At 41.5% G+C, this 20,075-nt stretch overlaps 2 protein-coding genes across 4 annotated transcripts; both read left to right on the top strand.

Moving 5' to 3' along the window:
- The first annotated feature begins 1,014 nt into the window (after nucleotides 1–1,014).
- LOC112576039 lies at nucleotides 1,015–9,132 on the top strand. Of its 2 annotated transcripts, none has more exons than XM_025258260.1 (5): nucleotides 1,015–1,390; nucleotides 1,858–1,990; nucleotides 5,723–5,912; nucleotides 6,750–6,973; nucleotides 7,216–9,132. In XM_025258260.1, the coding sequence occupies exons 2-5, from the start codon at nucleotides 1,898–1,900 to the stop codon at nucleotides 7,378–7,380; spliced, it is 672 nt and encodes a 223-aa protein (XP_025114045.1). In that variant the 5' UTR covers nucleotides 1,015–1,390; nucleotides 1,858–1,897; the 3' UTR covers nucleotides 7,381–9,132. The 2 variants fall into 2 exon arrangements, with proteins under 2 accessions (XP_025114045.1, XP_025114046.1); XM_025258261.1 differs by lacking the exon at nucleotides 1,015–1,390 and adding an exon at nucleotides 1,529–1,722.
- Nucleotides 9,133–13,298: 4,166 nt separating this feature from the next.
- On the top strand, nucleotides 13,299–20,071 carry LOC112576040. Of its 2 annotated transcripts, none has more exons than XM_025258263.1 (5): nucleotides 13,299–13,806; nucleotides 14,819–14,936; nucleotides 18,098–18,260; nucleotides 18,713–18,930; nucleotides 19,425–20,071. In XM_025258263.1, the coding sequence occupies exons 2-5, from the start codon at nucleotides 14,838–14,840 to the stop codon at nucleotides 19,587–19,589; spliced, it is 645 nt and encodes a 214-aa protein (XP_025114048.1). In that variant the 5' UTR covers nucleotides 13,299–13,806; nucleotides 14,819–14,837; the 3' UTR covers nucleotides 19,590–20,071. The 2 variants fall into 2 exon arrangements, with proteins under 2 accessions (XP_025114048.1, XP_025114047.1); XM_025258262.1 differs by having other exon boundaries at nucleotides 13,327–13,806; nucleotides 14,789–14,936; nucleotides 19,425–20,065.
- Nucleotides 20,072–20,075: the final 4 nt, after the last annotated feature.

The following is a 20,075-nucleotide window of genomic DNA, read 5'->3' as shown; positions in this document are numbered from 1 at the left end:
AATTACTGGCGCCCTTTCACTTCTCAAAATAAAGAATAAAATCTCGCGTGGTCACATATGCACGCACGCGGAGTAAGCCAACGTTTCTGAACAGTCGAACCTACAAATATTTGTCTTCATCTTAATATGATCTTGACTCGAAATATCTTACGGGTTTCACGTGCCACCTGCTACAGTCCACGATCATAATTGGTCGTCAGCTTGTGATTTTGTCTAGTCTTTGTGTGGTTTCGTAAGTAGGTTTTAAATTATTTTTTTATTTAAAACAATGCTATCAAAAATTTTAACGAAACTTCAATAAAAAGTTCGTAGTCAATTGGAAATAATTGTGTATGTCGAATATTACCAACAATATTTAAGTATGACAGATGTGGGTAAAATCAAAAGTAGACAACATTACGAAACGGAAATGTAAGGCGTCTGATGCTCAGTCCTCGTAGTCGGCACACACGTGCAATGTGCGTAACATTTGGCCGAGAGAAGCTCTTCTCGGACAGGTTCTCACGAGCATGCACGTTCTCGTCTCAGACACGAGGTGTCACTGCCGCACGCAACTGCGCATCTGTCTCCTGGTGAAAGCGGTAAAACTTCCGTTGTTTGGGGTGCACTGGGTGCTGGACTGATGCTGCAAATAACGCTCAGTTATACACGAAATGGCAGGTGACTGGACATTGCTGGTTGTGACGGTGGGTGGGGACATAGGAGGACGATTGAAGACAAGATTTTGAATGATGAGTAACGGTTTCTTAAGTCGCCATCTAATATCAAAACTCTTAAATACGATTGTAAAGTCTGCATCATGACTTCCTGGCTCTCAATCTCTTCTGTTGATGGTCCTATCTTCGTATACGTCTTCACAAATGCCAACAAAGAAGGAATGGAGGCTGAATCGTCTTCGCTTGTCGTATCACTTTTCGATGTGAATCGCTCAACTCGCAACTATAGTTGTGCTGAGCACGCTGGCCATTTGAGTCATCCAAAATATTTTTAGCCAGGAACAGGGGCGGGAGCGGGCGAACTGACCGAGGAAACGGGAGGTGGCAGACGTTACCAGGACTTGGCAGCAGTGAAGCGAGCACAACCGGCTGGGAGGAAGTTCTCGTTAAATACAGCTGCCGACCCTCGTCAGCCATAACAACATCAGCCATCAACGCCATCAGCAGTCGCCAGATGCGCGCGCATGCGCAACAACGCAATAGTGAAAAGCCAGACGCATAGCTGGACCGCGGTTTCATCAGCAGAGGATACTGGTCAAACCGTCCTCGTTATCCGATCTTATAATCAAACTGAAAGAAAGACATTAAACCAGTAATTCCTCTTGATTGAAAAAGAAAGTAAAACCTATCGGAAAACCGCCCACCGGAGCAGCAGAACTCCTCCGCCTACACATGTAAGTAATGAAGTGTCTTGTCGCAGTGTCAGACGAACGGGTGAGTGGGGTGGGGGAGGCGGTTCGTTAGCCTGGAATTTGTTTCCAACGCGTGAGTTGGCTCCCGCGCGGAGATAAAAGACCGCGTGGAGGACATGCGCAGACTGGCACGGCTGAGCGCTCGCGCCCCTCCCCATCTCCCCCCAAGCGAGCGACTGAACGAATCAGCAAACGACTGCAACCAGAACTCACTCTACCCAGCTTCGCTTCGGAAGGCAGTTTTACGTGCTCGTATATGCGAACAGATTTGGTGGCAACTTGTGAGAGAGCAGTTTTCACCCAGTCAACGAAAAGTCAGCACCGAGTTTTGTTTTGTTTGATTTTGTTTGTTTTTTTGTTTTTTTTTCTTTCTTTCGCTGCCTAGGAAAGATAGGAGTCAATTAGTCGTGTGAAAAGATTTATTTTTCTTTTCTTTTTTATGTCTTCAGATAAACTCGACGAGCTCGCAGTGATCAGTTTAGCAAGTGGATGACAATGGCGCTGCTATGGGTCGCTGCAGTCCTGTTGATATCCGTGTGTTCTGCGATGCCTCCTTTCGGAAACGGCTTCTTTCCAGGAAATGTAAGTACCTCATGTCTCGGCACCTCATGTGTCACATAACTCACTTTTCTTCGTTTCTTCCGTCCCCTTTTTTTTTTTTTTTTAATTTGAGTTTGTACATCCCTAGCTCATTAAAAAAAATTTCTTTCTTATTTCATCGCTTGCCCTTGGTATAAATTACTACCTTCCTTTTTTTTCAAGTAGCGATAGCTCGAATTCACGAGAGCATTTATTTAAGAAAGATGGTTTGATTTATGTTTCCAGAGGTTTGATAGATGCGCAAAGCTGTTATTTGAAATGACTTAACAGGTTCATAATATATAATTAATGATAGCAACAGTGTTTAATGATATATATATACAGTCGGACCTCGATATGTCGAACTCAAAGTGACCCGAATAAAAATCGACTTACGGAGTTTTCGAGTTTAGAAAATTTTGTAATAGGCGCAGGTGTTTGGCCGGTAACTAACAATTAATTCGATATAGGGAGGTTTTCGATTTAGTGAAGGTCGACTTATGGAGGTTCGACTGTAGGTACAACAATGAAAATATATGTTGAGCAATTGATAACAACAATTTCATTTAAGTAATTAATTACAATAACTTTATTTAAGTAATTGATTAGTAATTATTATGAGTAAGCACGAAGATGTGTGGGAACACAGCATTTAAACAAGATTTTAATTTTGACATTTTAATGTAAGAATAGTATGGTTGTTTATTGAAACTTTTCTGATCGGTGTAAAATAGACTAAATATCTGCTCTTGCAAAACAGAACAAATACTTGTTTCGCACGTTTTTCTTTCTTTTTTTTTTTTTTTTTCGTCCTGGCAGGTAAACATACGTATTACACTAAAATTGTTTACAACAGCTAGAGTTACTTTTCCCACGCTGTTAAGTCCTAAAGGAGACTAAGAATAGGATTGCTAATTATCTTGATATTATATGTACAGTGGGAGGGGAACAGGTGGTTGAGAGGGTTTGTATGCCTTCCGGGGCCTTCCTGACCTATCTGTAATCAAGGTGAATGTCAGCAGTAATTAGCACAGAAGGCGATAACCGTAGACCAGCATTTAATAGCGATTACCTCCTCCTGCTCTTGACTCCCAATGAATTGAACCTGGAGGGACCGGCGCCTCAGTCAGATAGGGATGTCTACCAGTCCATCTCACAGTCCAGTGTTAGAAGCATGGTCCCCTGTTTTAAGGAGCTCCCCCTCTTACGTCTCGTGGTCTGCATGTCAGTCGTGACATGAAATTCCTGGCGGGCCTGTGGCCGTTTGCTTCTTGTTCGGGGGCGAATATTTGAATGTTTTGATACTTCACGCTGTTATGGGAAAGTGATGTTTATAAACAAAATACTCCTCTCGCTAGCTTTCGCATTTTTAGCTGCTTATACAGTAAACATACAAGGAAGCATGACACTTGAAAATTTCAATAAGCCACATGGGAGTGGAGAGAGGGAGTGGGCATGAAAGCCAACATAGTTCTTGATTCCATCAGACACCACTACGCCATCTGCAGAATCGTTTTATTCTGGGTTGAAAACCAATCTGTCTGACTGGTCACACGATTCATCTGACCCACCTGCTGGATTGTTGATTCAGATTTCAATAGGGATGTGTTCTTGGACTAGTTCTTTTCATGCTGTACACCAAACCATTTTTAAATGGTTCTTCTTCACTTATTCAAGCAGTCATTCAAACATTTTGCGTTCATGACCGCTCATAAAAAAAAAATGTTTCCCAGAAAACAAGATACAGGAATGCAATCCTTAAAAAATGTATACAAGATTCTGCACGATAACTGTTAATGGGGTGGGAAGGAGAAGAATGTTTATTTGAAGTCTTAGAAGGAAAATTTTATCAAACGTGTTCACGCAAGTCTTCTGGTTACAAGCTTAAGATAAAGCGCAGATCCTGAGAAAACGATCAGAGGGGCAGTTTGTTTTGACAGGAAATGTCTTCAGCGGTAAAAGGTAAACACCAGGCAGCCAGAAAGAAACATTTGTAAGGGGATGGGGAAGGCAGAGCATTGACAGTGCCCGGAAGCTTGATATCAAGTTTCCCTCGCCGGAAAGTTTGCGGTGCAACGAGTCGTGTCCTTCCACCCACGCTAACCAACTGTTTCCGGAAAGATATGGGGTCGGGTACACAACGCATACCGCGAGTTACTCCCCGCAGAGTTCTCTTCCTCAATGACGTGCGTTGATATCTACTTGGCGGGAGATAAGCAAAGCACCTGATTTCTCGCATTGCCCTCAGCCCGGAAATGACGTCAAAGATAGCACAGAGAGTAGATAAAGTTTCTTGTTCTTTTCCATCTTCGTCTTCTTTTCTGTTATTGTTTTAAGCAGGTAAGCACAAGGATACCCTTATTTTATTTTATTTATTTTTCTTTTATTTTTAAGCCTTCGCGTCACATTTTGCATCCACTCGTAAATGAAAAAAGGAAAGGAAAACAAACCCGACAGAAAAGAGCAAAATTGTGAATTCTAATCCGACTACAAAACTTTTTATTTTCAAATATCTGGGTTAAGTTCATTGCACCACCCCTTCCCTCCACCCTTTCCCTCCACCCCACCACACACACGCGCACAAGAGACATGGCTGAAGAGGTCTACGTGACGAGAGACAGCCACGTGACGGAAGTCAGTATAGACTAGTCGGACATATAACGCCGAGGGTCATAACCCCGACACAAGGTAAACTTTGTGCCGGTCTTGGTAAGATTCACGTTCGTTTCCTCGAAGGCTCGGTCGCACAAAAGAGGGTTGAGTGTTACTGCCGCTGACCCCTCTCGAGGACCTTGATCAGGCTGGAAGCTACTTCCGCCCCTTTTCGTAAAGGCGACCGTTTGTGTCCCCTCCCCCGGGCGAGTCTCCACAGGATTGAGGTCAGCATTCAGCGCCTCCTACTGACGTGAACTACGTACGTGATGTCTGTCGACCTGACCCCATTGGTAGTGTCCCTTAGCTGCCGAGAAGCAGGAGATGTATTGTTTAGAGATATTCTCTGGTGTACTTTCATTCAAGAGCAAAACATGCGAGGATAATCGGTAGGTACTAGGTGACCGTTTAAAGATTTAGTTGAATATAATTTTGTTTTCTAATAACTGGGTTCAAGATGCTATTTCCACATATCTTGGAGAAATACACGTTTACAAACCTTGTACATAAAAGAGTTCAGCTTCACAAGACACATGGGACCGTAGTTATGAAGTGAGGGTAAGTCTCTGCCCCTCGGGCAACATTGGGAAACTCAAGGGCAAGCGTGTTTTTGGTTTGGCCTTTTACTTGACATTAGCTTTTGCCTACTAACAATTTGGTCCCTTGGCTCTTTATCACGTGAAAGCAGTTATAGAATCCTGGATTAAGGGCAGGAGGAAATATGAATCAATGTTAAGCAAAAGCTAACAAGAGAGAAGGGAAAAGACATTCTTGGTCGTTAAATGTTATTGTCCACATCAGGAAAGGACCACCGACAAGCGAATCCGTCCTCCCCAGGACCTCAGTCTCTTGATCCATTGTTTATATTTTACATCCATTGTTTATATTTTACATCGATTTCGGACTCTCCGAGTTACCAAGATACTGCTTTGTGATTGGTTGTGATTGTATTATGCAGCGTACACTTTCCGATAATTTTGATAACTTTTCAAACATGTGTTTCTGCTGATCATTGATGCCTTGATTGGGAGTGAATTCGTCTCTAGACTTGTATACTACTGGCTTTTAACTGTTGTTTCACAGAGACATTATCCGCGCTGCAGCTCGGCATCAAAGCCCTGTCGGATCAAGGTGGACATGCACCGCATCTCCGCCACCACGGAGACGATAGCCGCTGAACTGTGCAGCTGCCCCGCCAGCAAACCTTGCTCCACGGACTGGGAGGGGGACGCCAGTCGCGTCATCACCCGCGAGCTTGCAACCACCAACTCAGGTGCGTGAGTTTCTGTTCACCTCAGTGAGCCCCTCGTCAGTTGTATAACTTTTGCTGGCATCACGGACGTGTGAAGGTGGACTGCCGGCTGTTTGCCGAAACCAACGCTTAGCTTCTTGCCAAGTTCTCTGCTGATAGTCTCAGCGAGCCTAAACAATGAATGTGACAAAACCGGAAGCTTTGTATACACCAGCCTCGGTTTAGTAGTTAACTGAAAAAAATAGCCTGAAAGCAGTTTAGTAATACAAGTTCGTGCTGGCACGTTTCTCCGTGTTACCATCCATAAATCTCTTCATATGTCTTTTTGTTTTTATTATTGTTATTATTGTAATTTTTTTTATTTTTTTTTGGTCATCAACAGTGTTATGTCCTTTTCTTTCTTCGTTATTTCCTTGATGTTTATTTGTAGGAGAGAATTTTGCCCCTTGTTTCTTGTCTTTTATGGGGCTGTAAATATGGAAGAGGTATATGCCTCTCACCAGGGATAAGTTTTCTTCTGAGGTATTACCAAATACCTACATCCCCAAACTAAGGTTGCAGCTACACCGGACGGCAATAGGTGCACGGTCTTATCTCCTGTTTGGTTCCTTCTTGTCCCTGTTGCGATATCCCATCCTGCGGTTTTAGTCTATCATCTCAAATGTTCTTCTTAAAGACTTAACATTATTAATCAAAGTTGATTTGCTTATTTTTTATTTATTTAAATTATGGTAACAAAATTGTTAATAATGATGTAATGATAGGATTTTAAAATATGTGTTACAGTCTTTCTTTACATGACAGGTTTCTGTTAAAAAAAAATTATTATCTTATTAATAAATTAATTCGCGATTCCAGACACGGACATGACTTTGAGCATGATGTTCTGCAACGAAGTTCAGCCTCCAACGCTCTGCACTGACAATGAAACGGCCCTGGAGGTCACTGGACTGTCCACCCTCCCCCAGGAAGTTGACGTCTTCCGCTGCGCTTGCGCGGATTCGCGACCGTTGGTTATCGACGAGATGTACGTTGATTCTGCCCACTTCCGCCACATGAAATATGTCTGCCCAAATTTCAAGGTTTGTATTTTCTTCTTTCTGCGCCACGTTTCGTTTAATTTACATGCCCCAGCTCTCCCATTGAGAGGTGCCTAAACGGTTACAATTCCGATGTCTTGAATTTTTGACAACTTCCTGTGCATGGTGATGTTTGTAGACTCGTGTCTCGAGATGAGGGTTTGGGGAAAATTGTATCTTATATAAAGGTGCAGTAGACGCTTGTGTTGATCCCAAATATAAACATTTTGTTTATTTATTTACAGAGGCGGTGCAACATACGAAGAACTAACCGAGATGAATGCACGTTGTTCAGTGACGATGGCAACCGTATACACTATCCTTGCAAGTGTCCCAGCAGAACCAGCTGCGAACCTGATTTCTCCATTCCCTACGAGACAACCCCTGTGCACAGATGCGTCTGGCAGTGATTGACAAACAAGATTGAGGAAGACTGGGCGACGATGCTCGAGCCCTGAGTACTCAGTGATAATCTGACGACATGTGACAGTTATTGCTTGGCTTGTTTTCGTTTGTTTCTGAAGACTGTAGGCTTTAAAAAAAAATTGGAATACGTGGAAAAGAACTCTTCCTGAGAAAGAATATTTGAGAAGAAGGAAGGGGACACGTGGTGTCAATACCAATCTTTGAAGTCGAGAATAACTGATGTGCTTTAGATGCTTTGTTAAATATTTGATTATTTTTGACATTTCTGTAAACTTTTTTCTTTCGTTGTTCAATATTTGTGTCAAAATCATAAACAAAGGCCGTAATCGTAAGTAATTCTAAGTGCCGATGACTGAAAGTGCCAGTATTCGCGATTAATAGAACCTAGATTCTCCTCTAGAGGCACGTTTTACGAATATCAGAGACAAGTTCCGGTTTAACTCCATTTTCCACCCCGCAGCATTATTCGTGCAAGAACTAGTTCACGTGCACAAACGCACAATCATTGAAAACAACATTCCTAGATTAATACGTGGTTCATTTGTTTTAACTTTTGAGAAACAACTTAGAAATAATAGCCATGATTTTTTTTTGAAAAGTTTGATCACATATTTTAGTAATTATCAAGTGTTAGGTGATAAAAATAAGTGATTCAAGAGACCGTTAGTTTTTGATGTTTTCTCTTAATTATTTTTTTCCTTCAATACGATTGCTTTTTTTTTTTTTTAATGGAATGATCTACAAGTATAAACTGACAACTTCCACCTCCACCCTACCAATAAATAATTTTGTGAGGGGCGGGGAAAATTTTCTAAAACGTTTTTAACATGAATTCTCCTGTCAAAACTTTAAGCTCAAAGGAACACGTGGGAAACTAACAAAAGACAGTCAATACCCTCCCCCCTGAAAAGGTCACAGGTCAAGCTAACTTTGAAGTGGATGACATCCTCATGCTGCCCGGTGGAGCGCATGCGCCTTGTGGCGAGCTGGAGACTTCCTCTCTCTCATCTCGCCACGCATTCTAAGAGGCTCTGGCATCTTTCCGTTTGACACTAGAAGTGGTCACGTGAGTGCTTTGATGACGTGGTTCTCCTGCTCCATCACCGCCCTCATCAGCAGTCGACCACAACCACCACCTGTATTTACCCCTATAATTAATCTTGCTGTTGATGTATTGTCCAAACTTTAATTGCGCGAAGGAAGTATTATTTCAATATTCGGTGTAAAATTTAAAAATTGAATTTTCAAAAAGTATGAGATTCTTCTTCGCAATCCACTTCTAGCAAAGAGCAGTGCTTATCTTAGCAGTTCTTGTTGTCATCGGCACTCTGATCACATACATTTTGATGATAAGGCGCCACTTAAGACGTGTCAAACAGAACAATATTTTGCTCATTATTATTGAGAACACATCTGAGTATCCCCCTGAGATGTGTTGGTTTTGTTGGGTTTTTTTTTACACACGGAACGGCATATATTCACCTATATTATACTGATTATTACATTTCAATGTGTATAAATTTCAGCGCTCTGCAATTTTAAATGAACTGTATCATGAAGCAGCCGAAAATGTGACTGCAGCAAAAGCTGAATTACTGTGTAAGCCTTCATACCAGTTCCCTACCCCCCCATCCCGACCGAATTAAAAAAAATACATGTGAAATTTATCGCCACAGACCTTACATAAGACTGTATATGGTCCGTGGGATAATGAGATAAAATTGATTGAAATAATAGTGTTTGACGGTTAATAACTATATTTGAGAGAGAGAGGGAGGAATGACAGGATTTTCTAAAATGCTTATCATAAGAAGGAAAAAATAAAAAGAAAACGAGAAATTGATCACACATAGACACCGAGAAACTGCCTTAAAAAGACACGAAGAGCATTTGTAGACACTGGAAACTGGTCATAGTTTCCAAGGAGCGACCTTAGTTTCCTGCTGACGAAATGCTTCAAGGATGGTGAGCTGTCTGACGTCTCACCTTGGTTCTGGTCATCTTCTGAAGAGTAAACAACGTTTGTGTGTGTGTGTACGTGGGACAGACAAACTGACAAAACGATCTCTCCATTCCAAATTAACTACAGTGGTGATCGGAGGTTAAAGGGTAATGAAGCACAAACACACTTCTTCATGCAATTTGAATAACATGAGTTTTAAGAATTGAATGGTTTTTCTGACAGGATGCTAAGTTAAACTTCGCACACACAGACACATGTTTAGATGCATATAGACATTTTGACAGGGTTGCATTTATTCTGTATAATCAATTTATTTTATTGCTTTGGGAAGGATAAATGATTCATTGCTGTTTACTTTAAGTTCGGATCTGAGCTAGCCTTTCAGGGTAACGCTAATAAAAAATATACATGTAAATGAAGGGTTCCCCACCCCGCTAGCAGCCGACAAGTGGCAAAGAAGACTAAGGGACGCCACCGCCACCGCCACCGTTTAGCGCGAAATCCAAAGTTTGCTCCCTTGTACTGTTACCAGGTAAAAATAGTCCTGTGATCTGAAAGTCGTTTGGATGGAGTACACTGCTTCATATGGGTATCGGACCGACTACCACAAACTATGTCTTTATCTTAACCAATAAAACTTAGGAGCACTGGGGGTTCGCCTTTTAGTTAGTGAGACAAGGCTGTCCGCCCCCCCGTGTATTGTTGGTCACCGGTCGATGCCATCATTAGTCGCTTTGTCAACAATCTAAAATCGATTAAATCACACACTTGACTCTATTCAAGTACATGGGAAAATTTAACTTAATTCCAACCATACAAACCTAAAAAAAATGGGGGTGGGTTGAATGTGCAATAGGTATGGTGGATATAATGAAAATTGATTCCAGACTTTACTCAGATTTTTAAGGAAGTAGTCTGGCAATAAAAGAATTCACACAGACGAAATATGACTCACTGACACTGAAATGTACTGTTTAGCTGTAGACACGATGAACAATGGAGACGTTTGACTTCAGCTGTAGTCACAGAAATGGAGAGTGAAGGTAGTGCCTGCCTAGCCATGGTGTCAGCTGGTTTGCGCAGGGTGTGTCCTATACAGCCCCATTTGCGCTTTTTGATGTCTTGGCTAGTGGCATTCTGGTTGGTTTTTTTCCACAGGCAGCTGTTGGAGACCTTTACAGGCCATCTTATTCCCAGAACATGGCGTAGGCATCGGTTGGTAAAGGTCTGGAGCTTGTTGTTGATGGTGTTTGTCACTCTCCAGGTTTCAGAACCATACAGTAGGACTGCCTTCACATGGGTGTTGAAGATGCGGGTCTTACTGCTGAAGGATAATACTTGGAAGTTCCAGATGGAGCATAGGCTGTTGAAAGCATGCCTGGCCTTGTTGATGCGGCTTTTGATTTTATCATCCGTTCCACCATCCTTGTTGACAATGCTCTCCAGATACGTAAAGCGGTCTGTTTCTAGGATGCTGTCTCCTTGAAGTTGGATTGGGAGTTCCTGCTAGTTGTTGATTCTCATCATTTCGGTCTTTTTTTTTCTGTTGATCTTTAAGCCAGTCATCTCTGCTTCCTCTGCTATGAAGTGAGAGTACTGCGTGCAAAAAGACTTCTTTTTAAGTATAGAGGTTTGTGGAACTGTTTCTTATTATTATTTTACGTAAAGAGACAACTGCATTCGTAGTAGAGTCCTTGTCTAAAATCTACCTTTATAATCAGGAAAAACTTTTCGAAAGAGTTCATTTCTGCGTCACGTGCATTTGTCCCAGCTTTCCAACGCACATTCGCAATGCGGCCTTTACTAAAATGCAACAACTGTTGACCTTTATGATATAACTTTTTTCAAAGGTTCTTCGATGTATGCTTTGCATCACTTGTGTCACAATAAACTTCTGCAATCCGCCTCATTAGGAAGGCATTAAATGTAGGACCATTAAGATAATTGTTAATATCAGATCTGGCTGCGTTGAGCTTCAGACACACTGCAGATCACATCTCATTTGATTGCTGTAATGTGTTTGTTTTCCCGCACATTAGACAATAGCGTGATGTAGGGAAAGAAGGACAACTCGTCTTTCCCTGAGCGCGAGTGTTGCAGTGAGTATAGCCCCCTGACCACAGTGTACACCACACAGAAATTTCGTTGTAACCGATACTGCGGCGACGCGACAGTCTATAGCAGATAGAAGAAAAATTCCCGAAAAACATTGTAAACTAATCAAAGGAAAGAGCAGTGAAGACGAACTTATCTTTATTAAAAAGCAAATGTAAAGTGACCTCAGGGCTAGTTGGACTCGTTGTTTGCGGGGTGCTGTAAATGGAAGTAGGCACAGACATATTCGGTTTTTTGTGAAGCAATGGGAATAAGCGAGTGCATGAGTGTAAGTGAAAGAGCAAAGCGAGTGAGTATGGATGACCAGTAGTGTGAGCAAATGTCATCGTGACACCTCCAATGTTGTCTATAAAAGACTATAATTCTGCAAGATGGCCAGAAGACACGCATGTAGTCTGCAGAACAGTTCTGAATCCAAAAAATAATACCCCGTTAAGAAGTGTTCTATATTTTTTGTATTTAACTTTTTAAACTGATTTCTTAAGATTTTTTTATCAGAAGACATTTTAAATAAATGTAATGTTATCGTGGAGTAGGTATTTACTTCATTCAGTACGTTTATTTTCAAAAACAGAACCTTACTTTTCTCGACATATCCAACACGAAGCTATCATGCATGCTCAGTTATTGCTTCAGATAATATCTAAAAGAGATTAAGTATTTTAACTGCACTTAGTTTACTCTTCGACTTCTGGTTATTATTACAAGTTACACTCTCCTTTGGTTTCTATTATTAGTCCCCTTATCAAATCCTCAAGTCCTGAAATGTGCGAAATATTAAATAAAGGGATTGTCAGGGTAAATGTTGTACTGTTTTTTTTTTTAATGTTTTTCTTGCTTTTCCACACCTCATCTGTCATTAGGTGCGTGAAATAGAAGCGCAGAAATTTAGCATAGTCGGTTCTTCTGGTTCAGACATTGTTAGAACCTGTGATAGGTCTTGCTTACCGGAGTCCTTTCATTTCTCAAATGACACTTTCATTGCGTTCATGAACTCAGACACGTATTGACATTTGATAAAATAAAATAACCAAACGCTCAAGTGATCACATTGACAAGAAAAATATCACAAACACAGTCAGAACCCAACGACAGCGCACAGTTCATTTTATTTGATTTTTATTGGGGGTTTTTTGTTTACATTCTACCATTTGCTGTTATTTTAAAGTAGGTCCTTGAAAGGCAATAAAAAGCCACATGTGATCCAATATCACACACTCGTGCGCGCGCCAACACACATACACACAAGCCAACGTTTCTGAACAGTCAAATCGACAAATGTTTGCATTCTAAGAGGAGGATCTTGCGACGAAATATCATACGGGTTTCACGTGCAGCCACCTGCCACAATCCACGTTGCAAAAGACGCAGCAGTCACGTGAGCTGCAAGTATATGCGAAAATCACGAGCATAAAAGGTCGTGACCTTATGTTTTCGTATGGTTTCGTAAGTAGCTTTTAAATTATAAAACACCTTTATTAAAGATTTTAAGCGATACTGAAATAAAAACTTAGTCGTCTAATGTTTAGCTTTATTAGTCGCCACGGACGTGCAATGTGCGTCATCTGTCGCCGAAAGAAGTGGTTCTCGGACATTTTCTCACGGAGGCGGGTTTTCGTTTCAAGGAAGAGGTGTCTACTGCACGCAACTGTGACGTTCATAAGGTGTGCCAATGCCGCAATGTAAGCCAAAACTATCTTTGTTACATACGAAATGGCAGGTGATTGGACATTGATATGTTTGTGACATGAAAACAGAAAGATTTCACACAGTGTCACGGAGAAGTATTGGAGGCAGAGTTTTGAATGTCGAGTGACGGTTGCTGATGCAAGGATTTCAAATCTCTTATATACAAGGGTAAAGCCTGCAGCGTCACTTCCTGGCTCCCGATCTCTTGAGTTGGTTTCTGTGTTTGTATACATCTTTACAAACAGCAAGAAAGAAGTAAGGGGTCGAAATATACCGCTTGTCGTACTACTTTTCGATGTGAATCGCTCAAATCGCAACTGTAGTTGTGCTGAGTACGCTGGCCATTTGAGTCATTCAAAAATATTTTTAGCAGGAATAGGGGCGCTAGCGGGTGAATTGACCTAGATCACTGGGGAGGGGTACCTGCATGAACCATGAATTGGCAACAGTGATCACATCTCTTTAAATACAGCTGCCGACTCTCGTCCGCCATAACAAGCTGCAGCAGACGATACTGGTCAAACTGTCACCGTTATCTGACCTATGATCAAAGTTACAGATATAAGCCAATACCTGTTGATTAAACGGGAGATAAAACCTGTCGGGAAATCGCCCATAGAAGCAGAAACGCACACCTGCACATGTAAGTGTCTTGTCAGACGAACAGGTGATCAGGCTGGGGATGCGGTTCATTAGTCTAGAATTTGTTTCCAACGAGTGAGTTGGCTCCCGCGCATCGAGCGTTTGCACCATCCAAGTACTGCAGGCTCAAACGACTGAACACAACTGCAACCAGAACTCAACTTAACCCAGCTGCACCTTGGAAGGCAGTTCTACTTGTTTGTACATGTAACCTGGTGGACCTGAGGTCTTGTTGTACATGTAACCTGGCGGACCTGCAGGTCTTGCGCGATGAGGTCAATGAGACCATTCGCAGCCAGAAGGGCGTGGACAATGTCACAGCGGAATTGCTCTTACCATCATGCACCAGAAAATTTGAGCAGTGGCCACAGAAATAAACACACACTAGTACTGCCCCTTTCTGAAGGTAATCGAATGGCGGCGGAGGAGGAACAGGCCGGATTTGGGACCGACAGGAGTACCGTTGGGTCTCGATGGTCCCTACTAACAGAACAAGAACGGCGGATCTAGGCGTTCAAAACGAAATGCCTCAAAGGAGCGAAAAACGAACGACTTCGTAGGAACCCTTGCGTACGAACCGTCCAGCTGAAAAAGCTGAAGTGGTTCAGTCATGTCACTTTGGCGAAGACGGTACTGCAAGGAACGTCGAAGGCGTTTGAACAGACTGTTCCCTGGAGGACCTTCTCAGGCGGGTGGATCAGCGGACCCGCTGGCGTGAGTTCACCTCTGCTGCGCTCCATCCGATTGTTCCCTTACGACTGGTCAATGAAAGGAAATTTAGTTTAGGGACTAACTGGAAATGGAACATGCGAACAAATCTGGGGGCAACTTTTGAGAGAGCAGTTTTCACTGAGACAACGAAAAGTCAGCGCTGAGTTTTGTTTTGTTTTTGTTTTGTCTTTGTCTTGTTTTGTTTTGTCGTTTAGAAAAGCGAAGAACCAATTAGTTGCTGAAGAAAATTTTTGTATTTTTTATGTCTGCAGATACACTCGAGCATTTCTGCGAGCTTTCAGTGATCAGCTGACCAAGTTCATGACAATGGCGCTGCTATGGATCTTTGCAGTTCTGTCGATATTGGTGTGTTCTGCAATGCCTCCTTTCGGAAACAGCTTCTTTCCAGGACTAATAAATGTAAGTACTTCATGTGTCCCGGCATCCAGTTCACTTTTCTTCCTCTTTTAACCTTTTGCTATTTATTTTTTATTTTTTTTTTTACATCCCTGGCTGATTTTTGTATTTAAGTATTTATTTCATATCTCACCCTTGGTATAAATTACACTGGCTTGCTTCTTTTCAAGTAGCAATACATCGAATTAAGCCCGTTAAGACAAAAGTACGAGTGCATTTATTTAAGACAGCTTGATTTTCGATTTGCGAAAATGAGTTTGTTATACTGTGAAATCCTAACAGAACAAATACTTGCATCGCACGGCGGTTTTCTTGCTTTCGCTTTGCCAGGTATTACAATTATTTACAACAGTTACAGTTTTTTTCCCACACTGCGACTTGGTAAAGGGGAGTAAGACTGGGGTCGCTAATCATCTTGTCATGTGTCACGGGAGGGAGGAAATCGGTCAATAGAGAAAGTTTAGTAAGCATTCCGTGGCCTTCCTTATCTATCTGTAATCAAAGTAAACATACGAAAAACACTAATTGTTTACAACAGATCATTTTTTCCCACACTGTAAAGTCCTAAAGGAGACAAAAACTGGGATTGCTAATTATCTTGCTATCATATGTCCTGGAAAGTTGGGTTGGTAGGGAGGGTTTGGTATGCCTTCCGCGATCTATCTGTGTTAATCTCGGGAATGTCAGCAGTAATTAGCACAGAGGGCGATAACCGTAGACCAGCATTTAATAGCGATTACCTCCTCCTGCTCTTGTCTCCCAATGAATTGAGCCTGAAGGGATTGGCGCCTCCTCAGTCAGTCCATCTCCTCAGTCCATCTCACAGTCCAGTGTTAGAAGCATGGTCCCCTGTTTTAAGGAGCTCCCCCTGTTACGTCTCGTGGTCTGCATGTCAGTCGTGACATGAAATTCCTGGCGGGCCTGTGGCCGTTTGCTTCTTGTTCAGGGGCGTATATTTGAAAGGGATGTTTATAAACAAAATTCTCCTCCCGCTAGCTTTCGCATTTTTTAGCTGCTTATGCCTAAACATACAAGGAAGGTGACACGTTATTTTTTTAAAAAAGGTCAATAAGCAACACTGGAGTAGAGGAAGGGTCCATGAAAATCAGCACACTTCTTGATTTCCTTAGACAGACATTACAGAATATTTCTTTAACAGGACATCAGGATTCTTATGTGTTATTAAAAGAAAACTTTTTGTAGTAACACTGGTTAGCATCTTGCGTCCATGACAACACTCATAAAAAGACAAATTATTTACAGAAAACAAGGTACGGGAATGCAATCCTCAAAAACGTATTCCTGATTCTACATGTTGTACGGGGCGGGAAGGAGAGGAGTGTTTGTTTGAAGTCTTAGAAGAAGCATTTGATCAAATATGTTCCCACAACAAAATTTCTGGTAGAAACTAGATTAAGTGCAGATCCTGAAAAAAAACGAGAGGGGCAGTTTGTTTTGACAGGAAAGGTAAACACCAGGCAGCCAGAAAGAAACATTTGTAAGGGGATGGGGAAGGCAGAGCATTGACAGTGCCCGGAAGCTTGATATCAAGTTTCCCTCGCCGGAAAGTTTGCGGTGCAACGAGTCGTGTCCTTCCACCCACGCTAACCAACTGTTTCCGGAAAGATATGGGGTCGGGTACACAACGCATACCGCGAGTTACTCCCCGCAGAGTTCTCTCCCTCGACGGCGTGCGTTGATATCTACTTGGCGCGAAACGTCGCCGAGATAAGCAAAGCACGTGCATGATTTCTTGCGTTGGCCTCAGCCTGGAAATGACGTCAAAGTTGTTGTTGTTGTTGTTGTTGTTGTTGTTGTTGTTGTTGTTGTTGTTGTTGTTGTTGTTACAAGGATACCTATTTTATTTAGTTTATTTTCAGCTGTTATATTTATACATGTCGCATTCCACAACCCCTCGTTTAAAAAAAAAGGGAAAGGAGATAAAGAATCCCAAAAGAAAAAAGAAAAAGTACGAATTTAGTTAAAGACTAAGCCGTCTGCAAAACTTTTTCTTTGTTTGTTTGTTGTTGTTGTTTTTTTGTTTTTTTGTTTTGTTTTTTTGTTTTTTGTTTGTTTGCTTTTTTTGTTTGTTTGTTTTCTTTTGTTTTGTTTTGTTTTTTCTTTTTTTTTTCAAGTATTTAGGTTTAGCTCATTGGAAAATGAGCAATATTTAAAGTTTAAGCGAACAGCTGTCGATTCTCGTGATACAAGTATCTCAACATAGAATGTAGCCCTCCCCTTTCCATTTACCCACACACACACAGAGGGCTAGAGAGGTCTACATGAAGAGAGAGCTATGTGACTGAAATATATGTAATGAAATATATATATAGATATAATATATAGGTTAGTTGGACATCTTGCACCGAGGGTCATAACCCCGACATAGCCCCAGCTTTGTGCGGGTCTAAGTAAGATGCATGTGCATTTCCTCCAGTGTTCGGTCACATTTGGCCACACAACAGAGGGTTGAGTGTTACTGCCGCTGACCCCCATCAGAACCTCGATCAGGCTGAAAGCCATGCACTTCCTTTCTCGTGAAGATGACTGCATGTGTTCCCCGTGAGTCTTCACACGTTCGAGGTCGACATGGCGCCGCCTGCTGATGTGAACTAGACCGAATCCGTCTCCCGTAGCTGCCGAGAAGCCGGACGCAGAGATATTCTGCGGTGTACTTTAGAAAACGTGCGGAGATAATCACTAGGTACTGAGCACTGACTGGTTAAATGATACAGCTGGGTCAATTTTTTTTCGAATAATGTTCAAGTTAAACCTGTTAGGGGCACTCGTACAAATATTGATAATTAACTTTCTTTCGATAATAATCTTATCAACAAATATATAACTTTAAAATTTTTGATAGGTAGACCACCCACCACCCACACACATTTATATTTTAAGCTCTTTGTATTAAAAATAATCCCGAGACCCAAGAAAAAAATGGGAAATTGGTATAATGTTGATTATAAAATTAAACGGACCGACAGATAAGGATAGTGAGTTAAATAAATGTGTGTACAAAAATAAATAAATAAATAAATAAATAAACGCTGTTCCCTAATCCAGTAATACTCATAATTTTTATAGTTTAACTGTTGATGGCCTGTATGGGAAGGAATTCGTTCCCAGACTTGCATACTACTGGATTCAACGTTGTTTGACAGGGTCGCTGCAGCTTATCAGAACCCTGTCGCATCAAAATTCACCTGCACCGCACCTCCACCACCACGGAAACCGCTGAGCAGTGCAGGTGTCCTCCCAGCAACCCTTGTTCCTCGGACTGGGAGGGGGACGCCAGCCGCGTCATCACCGTCAAGCATTTAAACGGTGAGTTTCTGTTCACCTCAATGAATCCCCCGACAGTTGTGTCACTTTTTCTGGCACATTTATACCTGTGACTACATCCACCTGTTTATATATATATATACAAATCAATTTTATGATTTTTCGATCAATATCACTTAAAAAAATAAATATGTAAGAAAAGTGGATTTATATAGCGCACTTTCACACTACAGTATAGCAGCAAGCTCAGTGCGCTTTGCATCTCCATAACAAAGAAATATTTTTAATATAGACACGGAATCATTATTACATCATCATCATTTTCATTATTTTAGTCATCACAAGATGAAGGATCTTTCTTCGTTATTTTGTTTATATATTTATTGGGAGTGGGGGACGCAGGAGGGAGTTCTTCAAAACCTCATCGAACAAAAGACGCGTTTGCAGTCGTCTGCTTTCGATTGTCTTACTAATAAATCCGTTTCTGATTCTAGATATGACCATGAGCATGATGTTCTGCAGCGAAGTTCAGCCTAGAATACTGTGCACTGACAATGGCACGGCACTGCAACTCGCTGAGGTTTCCATACTTCCTCAAAATGTTGAGTTCTTCACCTGCACATGCGCAGATTCGCGACCGCTTGTTCTGGACGAGACTTACATCGATTATGACCATGCCACGCACATGAAATACAGTTGTCCAGAGTTCAAGGTTTGTACTGCACAAACTGCTCCATTAGGTCTAATTATCTTCAATTTGCATAATTTTTTTTTTTTGGCGTAATTTATCACTTTTGCTAGGTCCTTACATTAAAGGTGCATTTAAAAAAATAAACGGATGAAACTCAGGTGTAGTTACTATTACTTGAAACGTGGGTGAATAACTCGATCAAGATACCCACCTACAAATATCGTCATCCTCATAAAAGATGTCAAACGATTCCACAGCTACACTTAATTAACATACGAAGTCTCAACTCTCTCAGTGGTTGACGCTTTGACAACGTAAATATATACAGTTACAATTCCGATATCTTGCATTTTTGACAGCTTCCTGTGCATGGTGATGTTTGTAGACCCGTGTCTCGAGAACCTAAGGAGGGTTTTCACAAATGTTTGTGGAAATTGTATCTTGTAAAAAGGTGTAGTAGAGCTTTTGGGATCGACGCTACGCTGTAAACATTTTATTTATTTATTTACATGCAGAGGCAATGCAACATCCAAGGACCTAACCGAGATGAATGCATGTCGACCAACGAGGACGAGACTCGTACACAATATCCTTGCGAGTGTCCCACAGACACCAGTTGCGACCCTGATCGGTCCGTTCGGGACCAGACAAAATTCTTCTGCAGAGATGTCAGGCAGTAATCGTCTGTTCTGAAGAATGTAGGCTAAAACTCGAGTTTGGAATACATTGGAAAAAAACTCTTCTTGAGAAAGAATACTTGAAATCAAGAAAAACTGATGTGCTTTAAATGCTTTCTTAAATATGTTGTTATTATTATTGACATTTCTGTAAATTTGTTTTAACATTTGTCAAAAACATATACCAATGCCGTCATCGTAAGTAGTTATAAGAACCCATGTCTTAATGATGCTGACATTTGCGAGTAATAAAACCTAGATTCTCCTCTAGAGGCACGTTTTACGAATATCAGAGACAAGTTCGATGTTCCAGCTTAGCTACATGTTCCACCCCTATTATTTCGTGCAAGAACTACAGCTCACGTGCACAAACGAACAATCATTCGCAGCCCCATTCCTACCAGCTTAGAAATAATGCGGTCACGAAGTATTTAAAAAAGGACACACGTACAACCTTCACTGTATTGGTGACAGGCGCTTACCGTTGCG

Source organism: Pomacea canaliculata, linkage group LG11, assembly GCF_003073045.1.
Source record: "Pomacea canaliculata isolate SZHN2017 linkage group LG11, ASM307304v1, whole genome shotgun sequence".
Lineage (NCBI taxonomy): Eukaryota > Metazoa > Mollusca > Gastropoda > Architaenioglossa > Ampullariidae > Pomacea > Pomacea canaliculata.
The sequence above is the reverse complement of the archived record's forward strand: the minus strand, read 5'-3'. Positions and strand labels throughout refer to the sequence as shown.